The sequence below is a fragment of the Marmota flaviventris genome, chromosome 9 (genome assembly GCF_047511675.1).
Source record: "Marmota flaviventris isolate mMarFla1 chromosome 9, mMarFla1.hap1, whole genome shotgun sequence".
Taxonomy (NCBI): Eukaryota; Metazoa; Chordata; class Mammalia; order Rodentia; family Sciuridae; genus Marmota; species Marmota flaviventris.
In genome coordinates this window covers 1,321,643-1,341,511 of record NC_092506.1, presented here as the reverse complement: position 1 = coordinate 1,341,511, position 19,869 = coordinate 1,321,643, and the positions used below count along the sequence as shown (strand labels likewise).

Below are 19,869 nucleotides of genomic sequence, written 5' to 3'. Positions count from 1 at the left end.
GGCAGCAATGAGAAGTGCTTGTGTGGTGGGCTCATGGGTGGGTGGGGAGGCGGGGCCAGAGCAGAAGCAGAGCTCCTTGTGGAGTGGGTGGGTGGCGTGTGATTGTAGCATGACAGAAACCTGCAGGCTGTGAGGGTCAGGGATGCAGGTTCCAGAGGACAGGGACTTGCAGGCAGGGGCCTTCCCACAAGTGCCTGGTGAGGCTGGCACTGATGTGGCATCACCAGGGAAGGGAGGAGGCGGTAACTGAGCAGGGGCGGTTGCAGTTTGTGCTTGCACTGAAGACCTGGGAGGGCTCCCACGCACCAGGACTCCCACCCAGGTGCCAGTGAGGTGGGAGACACTGTGCGCTGGAGGGTTGGTGAAGGTGTTCCTGCACCCACTGTCTGACAGGGTCACAGTGTGGGGGATGCTGTGGCAGGGCCACACCGTCTGGAAACAAGAACCATGAGGAATGTTCAGTGTTTGGGTTATGATACTGATGACATGGATAACAGGGCATAGGTCAATCAATAAGAAAAGTACGTATTGCCTGAGATTGCACGAAAATTCCCAGAATGAGACTAAGGATACAATTAAGACATACCACCAACAGACCCTCCCTCGCCTTACACAGGAATTTATGATGAAAATGGGGAAAACATAGTTGGCATTAATGGCAAATGGGTTGAGGCGCAGAGCCTGCCCTTTAGTTAAAGAATACTTGGTGTACTTTGACCAAGGATCAAAAAACTCTTTAAGAAAGCAGTTAAATAGGTCATATGAAAAAAGGAAATTACCTTGGAAATTAAAAATAATGTAAAATTAACATAGTTATATTTTAGAGGCACTTCAGAGTAGTAGGCTTTTAAGTAATAGGCTTTCACTATTTTAAGTGTGTTTCACTGGGACTTTAGAAGTAAGAAAGCTTACCAATAATCATAGGTATGCTTTAAAGTTAAAGGTTAATGAAATAATTATAGGTATGCTTTAAAGTCAAAAGTTAATAATAGGTCAAGAGACATGTAGCCGAGTTGCATGTTCTAGCACCTAGTGATTGAGGTAAAAACGTAAGAGCTTAATCACGATTGGCAAAATTTACAGGAAAATATTTTAAACAATGTACTCAATATCTTAGGTAATCAATATATGTCAGAAAGGATTGTAACTCTTGAAAATTATGTAAATCAAAGAAGTTCGGGCTTTGAGGCTATCCATTAACTACCTGCAAAAAAGGTATAAAAATAAAGGCCCTTCTACGGACAGCAGATCCTCCTGGAGGCTGCTGTAACATGCAACCTGTCCTCCTGTCTCTTGTTTTGCGGAGGCCACTCATCCTTCAGGACCCCTGGATCCCTGATGGGGCTGGACCCGAGGCATCGGACCCCATCAGGAGCCCACAGCTTGGGTCCAGGAAAGAGGATGGGGCCCCTGAGGTGGGGAGGCTCACTGGATTGCGTCCATCTCCCAGGGAGACCAAGCATGATTTGCTCATGGCCTGGACTGGCGAGCATCAGAGACCGGCTAGCTGTGGACCCTGGCCTTCCTGACCACAGTGATGAAACTGGAGCCCTCCGTGGGCAGCGCGTTAGGGAAGGTCCTGCTGAGACACAGTCCCTCACAGGCTGGGTCTGAGGCGTCTGTTGGATATTCCTGTCGAGGGGTGACCTAATTGAGTCTGAGGTTCAAGAGGCAAATCTGGAGTTCGCCGTCATCCAGATGCGGCTTCATCTTGGGCTTACCGAGCCCCCCACGGCAGACGTGTAGACTGGGAAGTGGAGACGGCTAAGTCTGGTACATGGCTACCTTGAGAGATGGGGGCATGAGGAGGGGGCGGCGGGGTGGGGGGGCGTTCTAGAAGCCGAGAGAACTTTCCTCGGAGAAGGTAAACACAGCCAGGGCCAGGCCTGGGTACTGGGTCGCTCCAAGGCCCGCAGCCTCCCAGCTATCTCTGGGATGGGTGGCCCCTGTTTGCAGCCCTGTAGGTGCTGGCCCTGCACCAGACGCCACGCCCACGACCTCTGCCCGGTGCTCCAGATGCAAAATGGTCAGAAACGAGCTCAGGATGGAGAATGAGCAAGGAGTGAGCAGGCCAAGGCACCATGGGGGGACAGAGCCGTGGCCCTCGCAGGTGTCAGAAACACCGGGGCCACCAAGGCAAACTGGACTTCTGGCCCACAGAGTACACGAGCAAGCGCACTGGACGGGCATCCCCCGGATTCCTCCCAAGGCAGCACTGTCGCCTGTCCTGACAGGAGAGCTCTGAGTTACAATCTACACGGGGCAGGGCAAGGGGAGGGCTTGGACGACAGGTGTAACTCGACGGAAAAGAACATGAATCTTACAGCTTCCTCTTAGTCCATCGATTTATATTCTTCACACCTGGTTCACATCGTTCGACTTTCACTTTCAACTGTATCTAATGAAAGATCATTTTGACATGGGACCCGGTTTGTGGAGACCCTTCTCAGCTGCAGAGTAAGACCGCTCCTAGGGCAGGATTACAGAGGTCCCACCGTCCACCTGAGCCCAGCACTGCGTGAGACGCTTCCTCTCTTCCCCTGTCGGGCCACCCGCAGCATCCAGGGGTGCCGCACTTCCCCACAGCGTCTCTGTGTCCCTGATAAACCTTTGTTGATCATAGTCGATGTAATTAATCCAATCTACATTTTGGTTTGCCGTAGACCACCAAAAGTCAACTGACTCAAAACTGCTGCAATCTGACCTCGGGCCCTGAATTTATCAGGGACCCCTCAAGGGACTCCAAGTGAATCTACATAAATATGGTGATCAAATGACCACCTGGGAAGAGAGAGATCCCTTTTCCTCTTAAAGGGCTGAGACTGATCTGCCTGGAGAAGTGTCGGGGTGGAGGTGACACCACTGGGTACCAGTGACAAGTCCTCCTTCCCCACATGTTGAATATGACATTAGACAAGACGCCGAGCCAAGCATATACAGCAGGGTTTATTTAAAAGGGGAGAAGGGGGTCATAGCCGGTGTCCTGGTACCCCAAGAAGTGGGGGTGCCCTGCCTTTTTATATGTCTTAGGATCCTTTGTTCTGCTCTCTTCCCCTTATCTTCTTCCCTCCTGCATACAGGACTAGGCCCAGGAAATGGTCAGTGGGATGGCCAAAGGGTGGGACACGGGTGGGCTGAGGGGGCAGAGCAGGACGGAGCAGCCCAGGATGCGTTGATTAACTTTACAGCTCAGTGTAGGGAGGGGCGAGTCCTGGGACAGGGTAACTCAGCACAGGTTGGGGCAGGGCAGGTTATCTCAGTAGGGTGGAGGAAGGGCTCTGCAGGCATTTCAGTCCCTCAGGGGAAGTCTCCACTTCCTGGACTCACTGGAATTGGCCTCCCTGACCGACCTGACTCAATTCACCCATCTATACTGACTGCCTGTCTAGCTCTGGCTTCGAAAGGGAGCCAACTCCACCAAAGTGTGGGCTCCACTCGAATTGTACACGAGCAAGCGCACTGGACGGGCATCCCCCGGATTCCTCCCAAGGCAGCACTGTCGCCTGTCCTGACAGGAGAGCTCTGAGTTACAATCTACACGGGGCAGGGCAAGGGGAGGGCTTGGACGACAGGTGTAACTCGACGGAAAAGAACATGAATCTTACAGCTTCCTCTTATTCCATCGATTTATATTCTTCACAATACCACCAGCACCTGCCAAGCTAGAGGAAGTGCCACGTGATTAGACATCTCCTGAAAGGACAGGGTCTCACTGCATCAGATATATTTCCCAGGAAACCAACTGCCCCCACCTACCCACACCCTAGAGAGACAGGACGTGTAACTGGCTCCAAGGGAAGGAGGTTGGATGGTCTTTGGGGACACTTGCCTTGGGCCCTTAGATACCAGGAACAACAACGATAGGGTCCTGCAAGATTCATTTCCCCAAGTTGTCTTCCTGACAGAGGGATCTCATAGAGCTCATGCCCATGGGTCTGAGGTCCATCCAGGGGGGACCTCCCAAGTCTCCAGGCTCCCTGTTGAGCAACAGAACAATTGCCTTTATTTCATGCATGAACAGAACTTTTAACTCCTTCCATCCGGGCTTTTGCCTCATGTAGCCAATTTCTACTTTAAAAGTTAGTTGTAAATCTCTGACTTCTAAGATACCCATGGTGACATCATGATTAAATCTCCAGACATTAATTTCCCCAGAATCTGCTGGACAGTGATATTGGTTTGCCCCAGATAATCTCCCTAGTTATGTAGGTCTCCACAGGGGACAGCCTGACAGGCTTCAACTTAACCCAGAGGGAGGTGGTCCAGGTTACATTAATGATCAACTTACAGGATGGGATTTTCCACGTCACTATGATGCCATTAGAGTCCTGTCAAGGTTGATGGGGTGGGCTCTGGGGGTGGACTGAGGTCACTACTTCCCCCGTGGAAGCTGAGGCTCCTGTGCTCCTGCACAGAGGCCAACTCTGTCCTGCGATCCAAAGGGCCATCTCGGTCGTGAGCAGGACTTGGCAGGGCCCTTCCCAAGCAGAGTCCAGCCGGTTTTCCTCCCAGACCTGGATCAGGATGTGGTCACCTGGCCGATGTGACTGTGCAGGAAACCCCAGAGGTGGGGCCTGCACCAGGAGGCCCTGCAACCTTAGGGAGGACAAAGCAGAGGAGACCCAATGTGTACTTCTAGGAAACTGAGCCTTCGTTTCAAAGGTGGGGAAACCGTTGTGTTCCTGGATATGGCCACCCAGGGAACAGCTCACGTGGGGACAGCCTCCAACTCTCCAGGGAGAGGTTCTAAGTCAGAGGAGGGCAGTGGGGGGTGTCCAATCCAGGGGGGGCTTTGTCTCCAATATCAGCTTAGTGGTTCTTCTCTTGAGAGTTTGGTTCTTTCTCTCCACCTTTCCTGAGGAAGGAGGGTGACAGGGGTGTGAGAGTCCCACGTTATATTGAAGGTTTTCATGAGTTCTTTAATAATGGTGAAATGGCCTCCATTATCTGAATCTGTGTTCTTCTTCAAACCAAGTCAAGGGATTACAGATTCCAACAAGACCTTGGCCATGTTGTTGGGAGTGGTGCTGGGCAGGGGGATGGCGTCTACCCAGCTGGTTAAATGCTCTACTATTTGTGGAGAGCAGTAACAGTGAGAGAGCAGTGTCTGAAATTGGGTTCCCTGATGACTTCATGGCTGTGGCAGGCTCGGTGCCTGGGGAAGGGTCTGTGCAAAGGTGCAGGATGCCCAGTTGCTATGGTAATGCCTCCAGGAAGGGGCTCTGTGCTAGAGTTTTATCAGCCTTGACCTTGACCTCGAGCACACAGCTCCTGAGAATGAAGAAATTCACTTGCTAAGACAACAACAACATTTCACTGGCTCTGCTGCTCCTGAACCTGCCCCGTAACAGTAACTTTAAACAATGGACTTTCTTGAGAGCTACACAAAGCTCCTAACATTGCACATTGTAGCTGTAGTATGTAACTGAGGAATGAGCTGCTTAGTGTTGCTAACTCTGCAACTTTCAGGAATATAAAGAAAAATGCTTGCGTTGTCTTTAATCTGATCAATGAGACACATATAATAAAGATTGCTGGCGTAATTCTTTAGAGCTGCTTCTCCATCGGAGAGCAGCCCTCCACCCAATCCCAGCTGTTAACTTTACAATCTGCAAACGTGAGTCTTTATTTTTCTAATCTCCCTTCGCCCCTTGCTGGAACCTGCTAGTTTGGCCACACTGGTCACAGCAACTATTATAACGAGTGTTTCAGATGACCTGTTTTGGGCGTCTGGATCTAGTCGACCAGGTGCTTTGAGAGGGTCTTCATCCAGGGTTCCTCCCCCCTGGGCAGTCTCCTCCAAGCCTGTCTATTGACCTTCTACAGGGCATGTAGCTCTGGGGACTGTTGGCCATGGTGTCCCTCCCCAAGCATCCGCACACTCCTGATACAGTGTAATGCATGGCTCATGGGCCCCGGGGCTCCCTTAGGGAAGTGGCCCCCGTTTCCCTCATAGTAGGTTTTGTGAGCATCTCTCTGCCATTGGTGAAAGCCTTTGACCCTTGGAGTTTTGGAGGCTCCTGACCTTATTAGTTATTTATTCTCTGTGGGCCGAATGTGCGGTAACTGGGGGAGGGAATGAAGCAGGGGTGAAATAGAAATGGGGCCTCTTCACTGCTCCACCTGCTGGGCTGTGGCCTTGGGCCTCCACGTTATGGCCCCTTTGATGTCCTGCCCAGTAGCTGTCTCTTCTGCTAATAGCAGGCTTCCCAAGCCTGAGTGATTACTTCTTCATGTAATAAATCCTTCCCCTTACTAATAATTACTCACACTCAGCTCAGATCTTTCCCAAAGTGTGGGCAATTCCAAAGGCATATTTAGAATCTGTGCACGTCACCCCCTCCTTTCCCTTGGAAATTTAGGGCCTGATTGAGAGCAAAGAGCTCACAGGTCTGGGTGACCTGCACCGGGCAACCCCCACTCTGACTGCGTTCCATGTCCTACAGAATGTCCATCATGTCCCTTTCCTTGAATGACTCAGGAGGACCCTTCTACAGAGAGTCTCCCTCGATGTCCCTCCTTTGTCCAGAGGTCAGGAAGAATCTCTCCTGGCTCTCTGGCCGTTAGAAGGCTGGGGAAACTTGAATTTCCCTGTGACTGATTACCGACCCGTCCCACAGTAAGTCTGACCTAAGAGCTTGGCCCCTGCCTCAGGCACAAAGGGGCGCCTATTTGGGTCTGTCTGGTTTTGCCTCTTTCTTGAGTCTTTCAACAGTGGGGACACTAGGACCTCCCCTTCTTCTCCACCTCAGCAGCTCCTGCTGGACGTCTGCCCTGGGTGGACTGATGCACCCAGGAGGAGCTGCTGCCCCACAGGCAGTCAGGAGGTTACTTCTCCACCTCCAGGGCCATCTCCATATTGATCCAGGGCGCGTGGTGGGTGGGGCCTCTGTGTGGAAGCCCCTGACCTCCCTGGGCTCCACCAAGGGCAGGAGGGGGCACCCTTCCTTCCCTCCCACCTGGGGCACTCCCTCTTGGAATGTCCTTCCTTCCCACCTTGTATTTCCTCCTTTCCCCTCTGTGGTCCTTGGCATGTATTTCCTCCTTTCCCCTCTGTGGTCCTTGGCCTCCTGTCTCTCAGGTGTCCTGAGCGAGGCCCCGTTGGCCCCTGATGCTTAGGGCCTGGTGTGCTGGGCCACTTGCCCTGGGGTGGAGAGCCCAGCCTGGCCTCCGCACTCTGCACCCCTCACCTGCACCTCCTGAGCGTCTCTCCAGAGTCCTCTGGGTGCCATCCTCCCACCGTCTCTGGTTTCTGTGATTTTCCGGCACTGTCAGGCCAGCCATTAGTCACAAGGTGGGGTTCCAACATTCCTCGCCCTAAGGGCCACCAACGTGAGTCCACAACACTTTCTCCTGGGTTCCCTCGATCCATTCAGTCTGCTGGCCCTTCATTGTCCCTTGCTGTGAATCCAAACAGGGGCCTTTACAAACCCAACTCCCCGCCCCCAGAGGGACCTCACAGGAAGGATGGAGGGTGGAGGGGAGGAAGGAACCAGATTCCCTCCCTGGGGAAAGGGGCACGTGGAGTCTCCGGTTTGCCTTGTTCTGGGTCTTTTCTTGGTCCAGGCAGGGAGGTGGAAGCTGGGCAGGGCAGAAGCCTGGCACAGCTCTGGCTGCCCTCTGCCTCCTCTGGAGCCCTGCTGGGCAGCAGGAGGTGAACCCTGCTCCTCAGTTGACCAGGATCGGAGCCCAGGAGGGTGTGGTGGGGAGGACAAGAGGACCCCAACCTCTCATCCTGCCCCAGGGAGCCAGTTTTATCCTCCTCTTAGCGATTTTAAGAGGAAAGAGGACCCTGGCCCTTTCCCCAACCACAGCCTGCTCTGTGACCCTGACTGTGGCTGCTGTCCTTTGCAGATGCCATCAGGGCTTGACGTTCTCAACCTTCACCTGCCCAAACTTTGGCAAAACACTGAAGGCTTCAGGATCCACCCTGAGGGCAAATAAAACAACAGCATCTTCTCATCGGTGGTTTCTTTTCCCCTTTTGTCCTGGGATTATTTCTGATATTTCATCGTGTAGCCCAGAGGGCCGTCTGGGGAACTTTGGTGTCTTTACCCCCTGCCCCCAGCGTCCTCCTTCTCTAGAGTTTTTATTTCTGGTCCTGCTCTCCTGGGACCGGTCTGGTGTTCCTGGGTAGACGCTCACCGCCCCCTGCTGGAGGTCTCTTGAACTACTCCCCCTCTCTCCTGTGTCTGGTCTCCTGTTCCTGAGTAGAGGCTCAACCCTGGCTCTTGGGGTTTCTTATACTCCTCCGGGGATGCTTCCTCCTTCCCTGGCCGGCTTCCTCATGGGAACAGGGAGTCCACACTTGCTTCAGTCACCCTCTCACAATCTCGGGGATGCCCCAACCACCGAGGAAATACCTTCCTACCTTGGTCTGGCCATGGGGTAACCTGGTCTCAGCAATGCTGACCTGGGCCACCCTGTCCTCTGTGCAGTCTGTCCCATGAATGCTTGTTTGGGCTACAATATCCGCTGTGCGTGGCCACGGGAGCCTTGGCGATCGAGTGCCCTCGGCAAGCAGGTTCTGACTGCATACCACAGCAAGTGCTTCTGCAGGCTGGAGCAGGTGCCCACTCCCTGCTTCTGGGCCAGTGTCCCTCGCTCTGCTGGGCTCTTCAGAAGGGAGCCAGCAGGTCATTCCGTGGAGGACTTTTGTTCCTGTGGGCCTCAGGGTGACAAAAATTGAGGTCCTTTCATCGCTTTCTTCTGCAAGTTTCGCATTTCTACTTGGAGTTGTTTCTCATTCTCCCAGAAAAGGACTCCTTTCCTCTGAAGGCCCTGAGGCAGCTGGCCTCCGTCCAGTTCAACAGTGAGCAGAAGGGAGAGGCAGAGAGAGGCATGGCATGGTCAGGGCGTGACCACTGATGTCACCCCTCCTGCCTGCAGGGCTGGGAAGACCTCCAGGCCACATCGGGAAGGCGACTCACGGGACAGCCCTGCTGCTGCCCGTGAGTGGCATGGGAGTAACTGTTGCTTTGGTCCTGTGTCCTCAGTATTTCAAAAGTGGCCTGTGAATCATTAGCACGGCAAAACTCCCCAGGGTGGGAATGCTGGCGTTGGGGTCACTTCCACGCAGATGCCCGTTACTGTCTGGCTTTAGTCCATCCTGTGGTTCACATTTGATTCACCTTTTCCTAGTGATTAAGTTCTCGTTCACGAGTCTGCTGGCCATCTGTGAAGCGTGGACATGTAGGAGTTCAGGCGGGACACAGTGGCGCACGCCTGTAATCCCAGCGACTCAGGAGGCTGAGACAGGAGGATCACAGGTCAAAGGCAGCCTCAGCAAGGCGAGGTGCTAAGCAACTCAGTGAGACCCTGTCTCTACATAAAATACAAAATAGGGCTGGGATGTGGCTCGGTGGCCGAGTGCCCCTGAGTTCAATCCCTGCTACTAAAAAAAAAAAAAAAACCAGTAGGTATTCAGATCCTTTGTCCCTTCTAATAGCCAACTTTTCAGTATAAGCGTTTTTTTTAATGTCCTCCTGACACAAGCCTCCCTCCAGACACATGATTTCTAGTATCTTCTGTTGGTCATTTCCCACGCCCTGATGGTGTAATTTGCAAACTTGTTGGTCTCTGTGAAGTCTGCTGTGGTTGTGGTCATTGCCCGCAAGCTCTCCTTCCCTCGCTCCCTCACATGGCTGGTTCTGCCTCCGCCACCTGGATCTTTGTTTCAGTTGCTCTACTCCTCAGCCTCCCGAAGCCCACTGGGTCCCTTTCTGTCACCTGCAGCCTGGCGGGGCTCCCTCTCTGGCTCACTGTCGCCCTGCTTCATTCCTTTGATTCTTTGAACTTGACACCTGCTCGGTCTCCTGCGGGCGCGGAGCTGCTGAGGCCGCGCTGTGCCCTTTACCTGGGGCGCGTCCCCTCATCTGGAGCCTTTGCCGTAGGGCCTCTGGAGGTCACGCCCTGCAGCCGCTGGGCTGACTGTTCTGCGCTGGCCGTGGTGGGTTTAGCTGCTGGTGGGTTGTTTGGTACCTGCGTGGACTCCACCTGGGAAATCCATCTAATGTCCTGATTGGCTTTAAGGTTTGTATCCCTGACTGCATCTTCAACCTGGCTTCCCAGGGATTGCCAGATCCCCATGAGGTGATGATGCTCTGATTGGGTTTGGCTTGTGGCCCAACGCCTCGAGCCAGCCGGGACCTGTCCTGTGTCATGGGCCTGAGCTGGGGGAGATGGCGCTGAGCTCCTCGCCAGCTCTGCTTCCCGCGGGGCCTTTCAGCTTCCCAGGCGCATGCCTGCGGCTGTGAGGCAGGTCGGGTGGGTGACAGCCTGGCCCTTTCTGATCTCACCATGGTGAGAGCCCTGATGCTGGCCCTCTCCTGCTCGCCTGCCCCCCACGGTCACCACCACAGGGCCACTGTGGGCACCACGGCCCCAAGACCAAGCAGCCCTCTGGTCCTGGTGGACAGGAGCACCCAGTCAGAGCTCCGCAGACCACGGCTCTCATTCAGGGGCAGCAGCTTTTTGAGTCACTGGCTTCTCGGACGTCCGAGCCCTCTGAGCGCTGCGGCATTGCCGTGCTATTTTACAGCGGCCCCCAGCATCAGAGTCGTCCTGCGGAGAGAGGCTTTCTGATTCCTCCAGCAATGGCATGGTCCTGCCCGAATGTTGTCCTTCCAGCCACTACAGCGACCAAGCTGGCTCAGAGTGCCAACGGACAGCAGAGCAGAGTGGCAGGCGGGGACAAGAAACTGACGGCTGAGGGCTGTATCCTCCCTGGAAGACCAGCTGCGCCCAGGCCTCCCCGTCGCACAGGGACACAGAGCAGGAACATGGCTGGCTCAGAACTGCTCACCCGCAGCCACAGGCCGTGTATCCTGCAGCCAGTCTACAACCACACATCCTCCTCCTGCTGCTGCTGCTGAAGGCACCCAGAGCCCCCCCCCCGGCCCCTTGGGCTTTGCATGATCTCAACTCAACTTAGCTGGGATGTGCCCAAGCCCCTGCCCGTGGCTTCCTGTTGACTCTTTGGGGGGACCCACTACGTGAGTAGCTCCAGAGGCTCCTGAGGCCCCGACCAGAGCTGCAGCAGCATCTGGGGCCTCTGGAGACCAGCATGGGCCCAGTCAGCGGTGGGTGTGTGGCAGGAGCTGCGTGAACACTGGTAGGAGGTGCGGCAGCCACGGCAGACTCCGGGACCCTGCAGACACCGTGTTTCTTCAACCAGGAGGCCTCGAGTCTTGAACAGGGTTAAGAGAAGGCACAGCAAGAGGCTGTACACTCCCATGAACACACCCGGGCATGGGGTGTGTGTGTGTGTGTGTGTGTGTGTGCACGCAGCCTCCTGCCCGTTTGACGCCTCTATAGGCTCACCCTGGCACCTGTGAGAAAACACAACACCATGGCACTACGTGGCCCACAGGGCCCAGGGCTGTCACTCGTCCTCTGCCTCTTGTGGCCCCTGTGCTCCATGGCAGCTGCCTCGCCACTGTGCGCTCAGGGAAGGGGCCACGGCAGGGTCTTCCAGGATGCCGGGCCTCTCACTGCCTCTCACGGGGGAACAGAGAGGGTGAGGCTGAGCAGCTCACCCCACAGTCCCTCTCAACGGGTCTGTAGGCCCACCTCGAGAGCACACCAGGGAAGTTCCCGTGTCTCGACCTCATGGACGGAGGTCCACCACCAACTTCTGGGCAACCCGCAAATGCTAAAAACCACCACCAAGCACCTGGGTTGATCCGAGACGCAGATTCTCGATTGACTACTCGGCCTTATTAAGCTCTGTCTGTCTTCTTGGTTTAACATCCTTAGAGTCGACACCAATTTGTGCCTTGAATCTTGCCGGTAGGAATCAAGACCCTCCCAATCTTGGACAGGCTTTGACTTGTGCATTGCTGCAGGACTTATGTTGTGCTGCAGGCCTGGTGTTCAAAGGGGCTTGGTGGCAGGGCCCGTTGTAGCCCCCAGAGGAGAATCAACACGTCCACGCGTGACAAGAAGATTCCTTTGCAGATGATTGATTCCACAGACGGGGAGGGGCTGCTTCCACAAAAAGAAGCTGCAGAAGAGCTGGGGTTCCAGTGAGGGCTGCCTCTTCCCTGAGTCCCTCCTGTGTGGAGGACCTGGCCTCCTCCTGTCCAGTACCTCACCAAGTGCTACAGACCTGGCAGCAGGTACTGCACTTGGAGGCCCCACTGGCTGCCATCAGGACTCTGGCTCTGCACTGACCTCAGGTACTCATGGCCAGTCTCCTCCTTGCAAGCTCCCTAGGGTCCTAGACAGTGCACCTGACACTGCCACCTCTAGCCACGATCGTCCCCACAGCGACCACCCCTCCACTCAGCCTCCAGCCGCTTTCCACTGTAATCCAGCCTACTCGGCTGCCGTGGGGACTCAGATGTCTGGTCACTTCAGGTGGCCAGAGCCGGCTCACTCTCCCTCCCCCTTGCAGCCGTTGTCCCTGAGCCTGTGCAACATGCACAGGCAAGCCCAGGCCGCGGGACCTCATGGAGGACATTACTGTCCCAGTCGCTGTGTGTTAGCAGCCAGGGAGAAGCTGTATGGATTCTGCTGAGGTTTGTATCTAGGAACGTCCACCCTAAAGCTCATGGGGTAGACAGTGTGGCCAAGGAGTGGCCCTGAGTGTTAGAGATCATCCCAGTGACCGTGTCCTGGTGTCCCGTCCACGCCGGGGGTGGACTTGGAGGTGGGGCACGCTTCCCTCTGGTAAGACGACAGGCTCTGGTCTGAGCCTTTGGGTTTGAGCATGAGATGGTGTTAGCCATTCTTCTTCAATTTTCAGTTTGATGTTTGTTTGTTCTACTTATTCTAAGAAACCGGGACAGGCAGATCCATTATGCACATCTGGCCTGTTTCTCTCCTGTAAATGTCCTAAAGTCATAGCAAAATGTGTATAGAGACCCTACTTTGGAATGAGGACTCCTGTCCCTAGCTAGGGGCACCTGCTCCTGCCAAGTTCCTCTTAATGGCCTCTGCCTTGGGGGAGTTCACCACGGAAGCCACACATGGGACAGTGCTGTCAGCCCCCCTTCAAGACGCACCTCTGGAGCAGGAGTGACGCAGAGTGTGTAAGACCAGTCGCCTGGGTATCCACAAGCTTTGGCCCCAGGACCCCCAGAGACACCCCAACCCCAGGGGGCACAGCCTACGCAGGACCCATCACACCCTGCTTGTCCCCTGGCTCCTGCTGGTTGAACACCTACTGCAGAAAGTGCCATGCAGATGGCAGTTGTGCTGGGCTGTCCAGGAGCGATGACAGCAAAGGGCCTGCACTCCTTCGGTACTGACTGGTTTGGGACATTCTCGGGATGTGGAACCTGAGGACAGAGGCCGCTGTCCTGCTGCAAGCACCCCGAGATGTGATCACTGGGGCAGCTTTGGCTCCGTAACATGGAGCCAAAAACCTTGAAGAGTATTTGTTTTTGATTGTTAAGCTTTATACTAAACCTCTGCCACACCTTTGTGGGAGGCACCCCCTCCTCTGTGCCCTCTGTTAATCCAGCTGTCAGAGCCGCTGTCCCTGAGACGGCTGGAAAAGCAAATACCATCCTGCAGGATGGGGCCAGTACTGATAGGGACAGAGGCCAGCACCTAAGTCTCCCTTTTGTTTTGTTTGGTCTCACTTTGTGGCCTCAAGCGATCCTGCTGCCTCAGACTGCCAAGTAGCTGGGACCACAGGCACGTGCCACCACACCTGGCCAAGATCTTTAGATAATTGAAGAAAAGTATTAAGTCCATGCCTCATGTAAAAATCCAGCAAAAAATCCAAATGCATCCGATATCTACATTATGTTTAAAATGAAGCTATTTAATGCTTTTATAAAGTAATGTGGATTTATTTATCTAGTGTTCTACAGAAGTAAGACTTGCAGAGCTGTAACTCAAAAACATATAAGCTGTAAAAGATTGACAAAGTCTGTCTTATTAAAATGTTGTGCATGGCAATAATCAGTCCTTAAAAATTCTGCAACCAAAGCCAAAGGGCGGGTGAAAATATTGGAAACTTGTTCACAACTCAGACAGCAGAGAAAGAGGTGAAATCCTTCGTGGCAAAGAGCTAAGAGATGTGGAAGACAACTGCTCAGGAATCACCCTGAGGACCCTGCCTTCACACTGTCACTGGGTGCCCGTCACTCACCTGGACACCAGCGTCAGGAAGTGGGTGAGAGGTGCCCTGGACCCTCACCTAGGACTCGGGCCAGCCTTCTCTGCTGAGGACACTTACGCATGACTGAATATGCACACAAAGGAACATACAAAATCAGAAGCTTCTGACCAAGCACACCTTAAGAGGAGACGGCAGGTCATCCCAGTGTCATGGAGGATGAAGCTAATGGAGGCGCCAGCGTGGCAGATCTCAAGGCAAGCACACAGTAGCACGACTACAGCATTTTCTTGATTGTCTTATTTGCCCACAGAGAAATAAAACAGGCAAGTGACGCTCCTGCAGAAAGCCACCCCTAGGTGCGTCCCAGAAAAGCCCTGCCCAGAGGCCGGGAGTGTGGCCGACTCTTCCTCCCACTGGACAGCACCAGGCCCTTCACAGACGCCCTGAATGGAGTGTTTCCCTGCTACAGGCCTGGGGTATAGCCAGGTGTCACCTCCAAACTTCCTGGCACTACCACCCGCCAGGAGCCTCGGCAGGTCGGGGAGACCCCGCCTCTCCTCACACTCCTGGAGGGCCACCCTGGGCCTGCACCTCAGGCCCAGGAGCAGATAGAGGCTGCCCCGGGTGGATTCCAGGAGGTGAGACACCCTCGGGGAGTCCTGGGCAGGAGGAAGGGGCTGAGCTTGCTCCCTAGGGGAAGTAGACCTGGGAAGGCCATGAACCGCTGATGGCACTCAGCTCTGCCAATGCCACCTGCCTGGTACATCTGGGCCCCAAGGCATCGGTGTCCCTGAGACGGAAGCAGAATGGCCAGAATGGCCTGTGCACCACCCTTGGCGACTTCAGCCACCTGACATCCCTGACGCTGACTCTGCATTGAGCCTTTTCTTGGCCCAGGTCCTCACGTCTCCAGCGTCCGGCTGTGATGCCGCAGCCTTGGGAAATGGACTCCTCCTTAATCCAGTCCAGGAACCCCAAGATAGCCCACTGGAAGGGCCGCTCTGGGGGTCAGCACTCTGGGGGTGGCGGTGGACAGGTTCCCAGACAACTTGTGCTCCTCTCAATTCCAGTTTAACCCTGAAGACGGAAAGGAGACCAGGCAGGGAGGAGGAGCGCAGGGCGGCCCACCAGGCCCTGGGCGGGGCACACCCACTGGAGGGGTGCTCGTCCCGCTGCGGCTCCCGCGCTGAGGCCATGTTGCAGGGCGCTGGGCGGCTGCTCCAAGAGCCTGTGTCCTGCGGGGAGAGCGCATGGGTCCCAGGCAAAGGGCGGTGGCTGCTGTCCTGAACTCACCTGTCCGGTTCCCTCTCTGGCGGCGGGCGAGGTGCAGGTGGCGCCATCGACAGCCCCTGGCTTGCGCCCTACGGGTCCCTCTGCGCTCTCCCCCAGGCCTCCCAGGCTCCTGCGAAGCGGTGGGAATTGAGGTCAGTGCCCAGCAGGAGGCTCCGCACCAGGTGGTCAGAGCTTCAGCAAGGGGTGGAGGGGAGAGGAGCCATGTTACGTGGGCAGCGAACTGCACTCAGTGCCCTCTGCAGTGGCACAGGTCCCCTGGCCGTAGGGCCACCGCAGGAAGCGCAGTCTCATGGTGCCCTCCGGCTGCTTCTTCCCGTGTCTTTTTTTCCCAGGACCTGAGGACGATGTCCTGGAGATGGCGGGGAGACGCGCAGTAATGCACCTGGTGCCAGGTCTCCCGCCCTGGTGGGTAGACGCCACAAGCGAGTTGTGGTCACCCCACCAGGCATGGCCCGTGGGCTGATGGCACAGGTCCCGGCAGCGGAGCCACGGTGGCGGAGACAAGGTGGGAACCAGCTCTGGTCCCTACGAAGTCACACTAACAACTTCACTCTGAAGCTGACCAGCGCCACCCGACCTGTGCTGGCCAGGAGTGGGAACAGAACTGGTGGCCACGGGCCTGACCAATATTTTTCTTAAGTGGGTGATTATTGACATAATAAACTACATCCTTAGGATGTTCTGCTGCATCCCGTGATTTTGGGAAGTTGTGTTTCCAGTGCCTCAAGACTACTTTCCCACCTCCCTTCCCCTGCCTCCCAGGCTTCCTGCACCCCTGCAGCCTCCCCTGGCCGCAGCGCTCAGGACCCCCACCCCTGCTGTGGCCCTGCACAGGGTCTGCCCTTGACCTGAGCCCTGAGGTGGGAGTGGGGGGAGGGTCTGTCTAAGCCCCTGAGGTTCTGTCATCAGGCCCCATCTGCCCGTCCACCTCCTGAAGACAGCAGTGAGTCCAGCCAGGGCCTGGCTGGGTACCCCTCATCTCCCCAAAAGCTAAGGGTGCCCAGTGGGTGCCAGGTGGGGCAGGGGAAGCCCTGGGCCCTGGGCACAGCTGCCTGGCCACCCTCCAGCAGCACGCTCCAGCCCTGGGAGCAGGCTGCGTGTTGGGGTCTGGGGGCTTCCGCCCCTGCTGAGGCGTCATCAGCACAGGGAAGGAGAGGGCTCCTAAGGCTGAAGCAGCACCTGAGTGGACAGGCCCCTCACCTCCTCATGGCCCTGGGCCCCGTGGGGCGGGGGAGAGGGAGGCCAGGCCTCCCTGGGGCCCATGAGGAGCCAGTCCCAGCCAGGGCCTCTCCTGGGGCATCAGTCCGTGGGGACACAGGAGTTGGGTTTCCCTCTCCCACACCTGGAAGGGACTGAGGCCTGGGGACCAGGGCCCTGACCCTCTGGGGAGGCGTCTACAGAGGGACCCAAATGGGGAGTTCTCAGGCCAACCCAGGGGGGCTGCCAGGACAAGGAGGGATGCCCACTGTCAAGGGGTCCTTCCGTGCTTCAGCAACTGGTCAGGATGGGCAGGGACCCAGGCTGGGGACCCTACCCCGGGAGCCGCGGGGGTCTGTGCTGGGCAGACGGGCCAGGCCCTCCAGGAGGGAACTCGCCCAGCACTGGACAGTGGTCTGAACAGAGAAGTGAGAAAACATCCAGAGAAACTTACGGGATTTTCAGAAACTGGACAGGGAAGGGATTCTGCGGCCAGCGGGCTGCACACAGTGCGTAACAAAGTGAGGGGCTCCGGCAGGGCGACAGCAGCCTGCGGAGCTGAGGAGAGACGGCCGCGTCCAGTGAGCACCCGCGTGCGCGGGAGGTCAGCCCGCTCCACCTGCAGGCGGCAGCGTCAGGGCCAGGGCCTTTTCTCCAGTTTTTTGTTGTTCCCGGTAAGACCACGGACGACTTCTGAAACCTAAGAAAGAATTTGAAGTGAACGTTGTCCCCGGGAAATCAACAGCACAGGGAAGAACACTGAGCAGGAACTTTCTGTCACCCTGTAGTCACATGTCATCAGCAGGTGACCTGCTGGACTCCTGACAGCACACCTGATAGCCCTGAGCTGAAGCAGCAATCAGAGGGCCCCAGATAAATAAGGAAGACAAATCAAGAAAACAGAAGGTAGAGCCAGTAGGAAGGCCCTCGCAAAAATAAAAGGAGAGGAGATCTGGAAAATCAGAAATAGCCACAAGGAAATGACCATGTGTCCTGTGAGGCCACCAGACAGGGGTATAAAGACCCTGGCTCAGGAGGCCCCACACCTCACTCCTCTCTCCACCTGCTGCTCTCACCTCCTCCACCCTCCACCTCCAGAACCATGACCTGCTGTGGCTGCTCCGGGGGCTGTGGCTCCAGCTGTGGGGGCTGTGGCTCCAGCTGCTGCAAGCCTGTGTGCTGCTGTGTGCCAGCCTGTTCCTGCTCCAGCTGTGGCTCCTGTGGGGGCTGCAAGGGGGGCTGTGGCTCCTGTGGGGGCTGCAAGGGGGGCTGTGGCTCCTGTGGGGGTGGCAAGGGGAACTGTGGCTCCTGTGGGGGTTGTAAGGGGGGCTGTGGCTCCTGTGGGGGCGGCAAGGGGGGATGTGGCTCCTGTGGGGGTTGCAAGTCCAGCTGCTGCAAGCCCTGCTGCTGTCAATCCAGCTGCTGCAAGCCCTGCTGCTCTTCAGGCTGTGGGTCCTCTTGCTGCCAGTCCAGCTGCTGCAAGCCCTGCTGCTCTTCAGGCTGTGGGTCCTCTTGCTGCCAGTCCAGCTGCTGCAAGCCCTGCTGCTGCCAGTCCAGCTGCTGCAAGCCCTGCTGCTCTTCAGGCTGTGGGTCCTCTTGCTGCCAGTCCAGCTGCTGCAAGCCCTGCTGCTGCCAGTCCAGCTGCTGCAAGCCCTGCTGCTCCTCAGGCTGTGGGTCCTCCTGCTGCCAGTCCAGCTGCTGCGTCCCCATTTGCTGCCAGTGCAAGATCTAAATCTCTGACCTCAGGCCTCAGGGTTTCTCAGTGTCTGGTGAAACCGTTTCTTGTCCCTGGTCAGCTCCTGTCCACTGGCCTCCCTGAGGTGACTACAACCTCTCCTGCCTTTCATCCTCTGCTCTCACCGCCCTCTCTGGTGGGCTCTGTCTCCACTTTTCTCCCTCTAGAGAAGCATGTTTCCAGGTGCCGGAGAGAGGCCTTCCTCTGCACGTGGGCACGTGCCTAGCTGACAGCCACAGTGACCATTGCCTGCCTCTTTCCAGGCTTCTCAGATTCAGGGTCCCACCCCACAGCCAGGCAAGGTTTCCGGTGCTCACCGAGGATTGTTTTAAACAACTTCTTGACCCTCAGCACCTGGGTCCTCCCAGGCCACTTCCTGCTCCTCTGACTCACTTCCCTAAGAGATTTCCTTCCTTCCTGTTGCTTCCAACTTCTCCTGTTTTAAAAAAACAAAATGACAAACGAACTTCCTTTTAATAAAGCCTAAGCTGTGTAAACCAACTGTGTGCTTGGTGCAGTGCTTTCTTTCCCACCTCCTCCCTCAAGTAGCTAATTAGCAGCTCTAGGTGCGGGGTAGGGGTCCATTCCAGGGGGCCTGGGACTTTCACATAGAGTGACGCCCAGCACTTCCATCTTCCTGAGGCCCCCATACACCTTCCCCGTCTCTGCTTGCAGGGTGCAGGCTCAGTGGGGCGGGTTGGCCTCCAGAACCAGCCAGGAAGGGTGCAGAACGCTGATTACTGACAGTCCATGGAGTGGGACTTTGTGTGCATGAATAACCAAGTAGCAACTCCCTCTTCCCACTCTCCTCTCTAGTCCCAGTACAGAAGTGCTGGTCCTTGGAAAGGCAGGGCCCTTGGAGGGTCCCAGGGCAGGCTAGGGTCAGGGGACAAGAGGAGAAAAGCCCCAGGCATGCCCACTCCCTCTGGCCACAAGTCCACATTTGGCAGATGCAAAATGAGTGTTTTGGGATGATAAACAGACGAGGGCTCGAATCGCCAAAGGTCTGCAGACACTTAGGGGGTGCCCATGGCCCCTGAAAGAGTAACATCCCGCAGGAGAGGGAAGCTGAGCACGGCACATTCTGGGGAGCCTCAGGAACGTAAAACTGCCCTGTGCCGCTGTGCCACCCAGCTGGCCTCCTTGCCACACAGCCAGCTGCTCTGGGCTGCAGCACACACTGGTACAGAAGCAGCGGGTCACCTCTGGGTGGGCGGAGGTTGCTGAGGAGGCTGCCCGCCTGCAGAGCGTGGAGGGAGAGACCCACCACAGGAGAGGCGTGGCCGGGCAGGGGCTCCCAGCCACACTTGCAGCCAACCCTAATAATGCAGACCGTGCAGGGACCTGGAACAGCCACTCCAGAGCCAGGACTCCCAAGATGAGAGAGAGGAGCTGGGGGAGGACATAGGCGAACACAGAAACGAGAGGCTGGGGTCTCCACCACAGGGAGGAGGGGGGCAAGCACCCTCCAGGTCCTCTGGGAGAACATGGTGACTCCACTTGGCAGTGCCCGGAAGAAATGTGGCTCAAGATGCCGGAAGGATCTCAGTGCCGGGGAGCACTGCTGTGC

General features: G+C 56.2%; 1 protein-coding gene across 1 annotated transcript; it reads left to right on the top strand.

Annotated features, from left to right (window-relative positions):
* The first annotated feature begins 17,666 nt into the window (after positions 1-17,666).
* Positions 17,667-18,477, top strand: LOC139706842 (keratin-associated protein 5-4-like). Its single transcript, XM_071615950.1, has one exon. It carries the CDS (start codon positions 17,667-17,669, stop codon positions 18,294-18,296), a length of 630 nt encoding a protein of 209 aa, XP_071472051.1. The 3' UTR covers positions 18,297-18,477.
* Positions 18,478-19,869: the final 1,392 nt, after the last annotated feature.

Excerpts from the sequence above, each read along its gene's own strand:
- LOC139706842 (XM_071615950.1), top strand. The coding sequence starts at position 17,667 with ATGACCTGCTGTGGCTGCTCCGGGGGCTGTGGCTCCAGCTGTGGGGGC.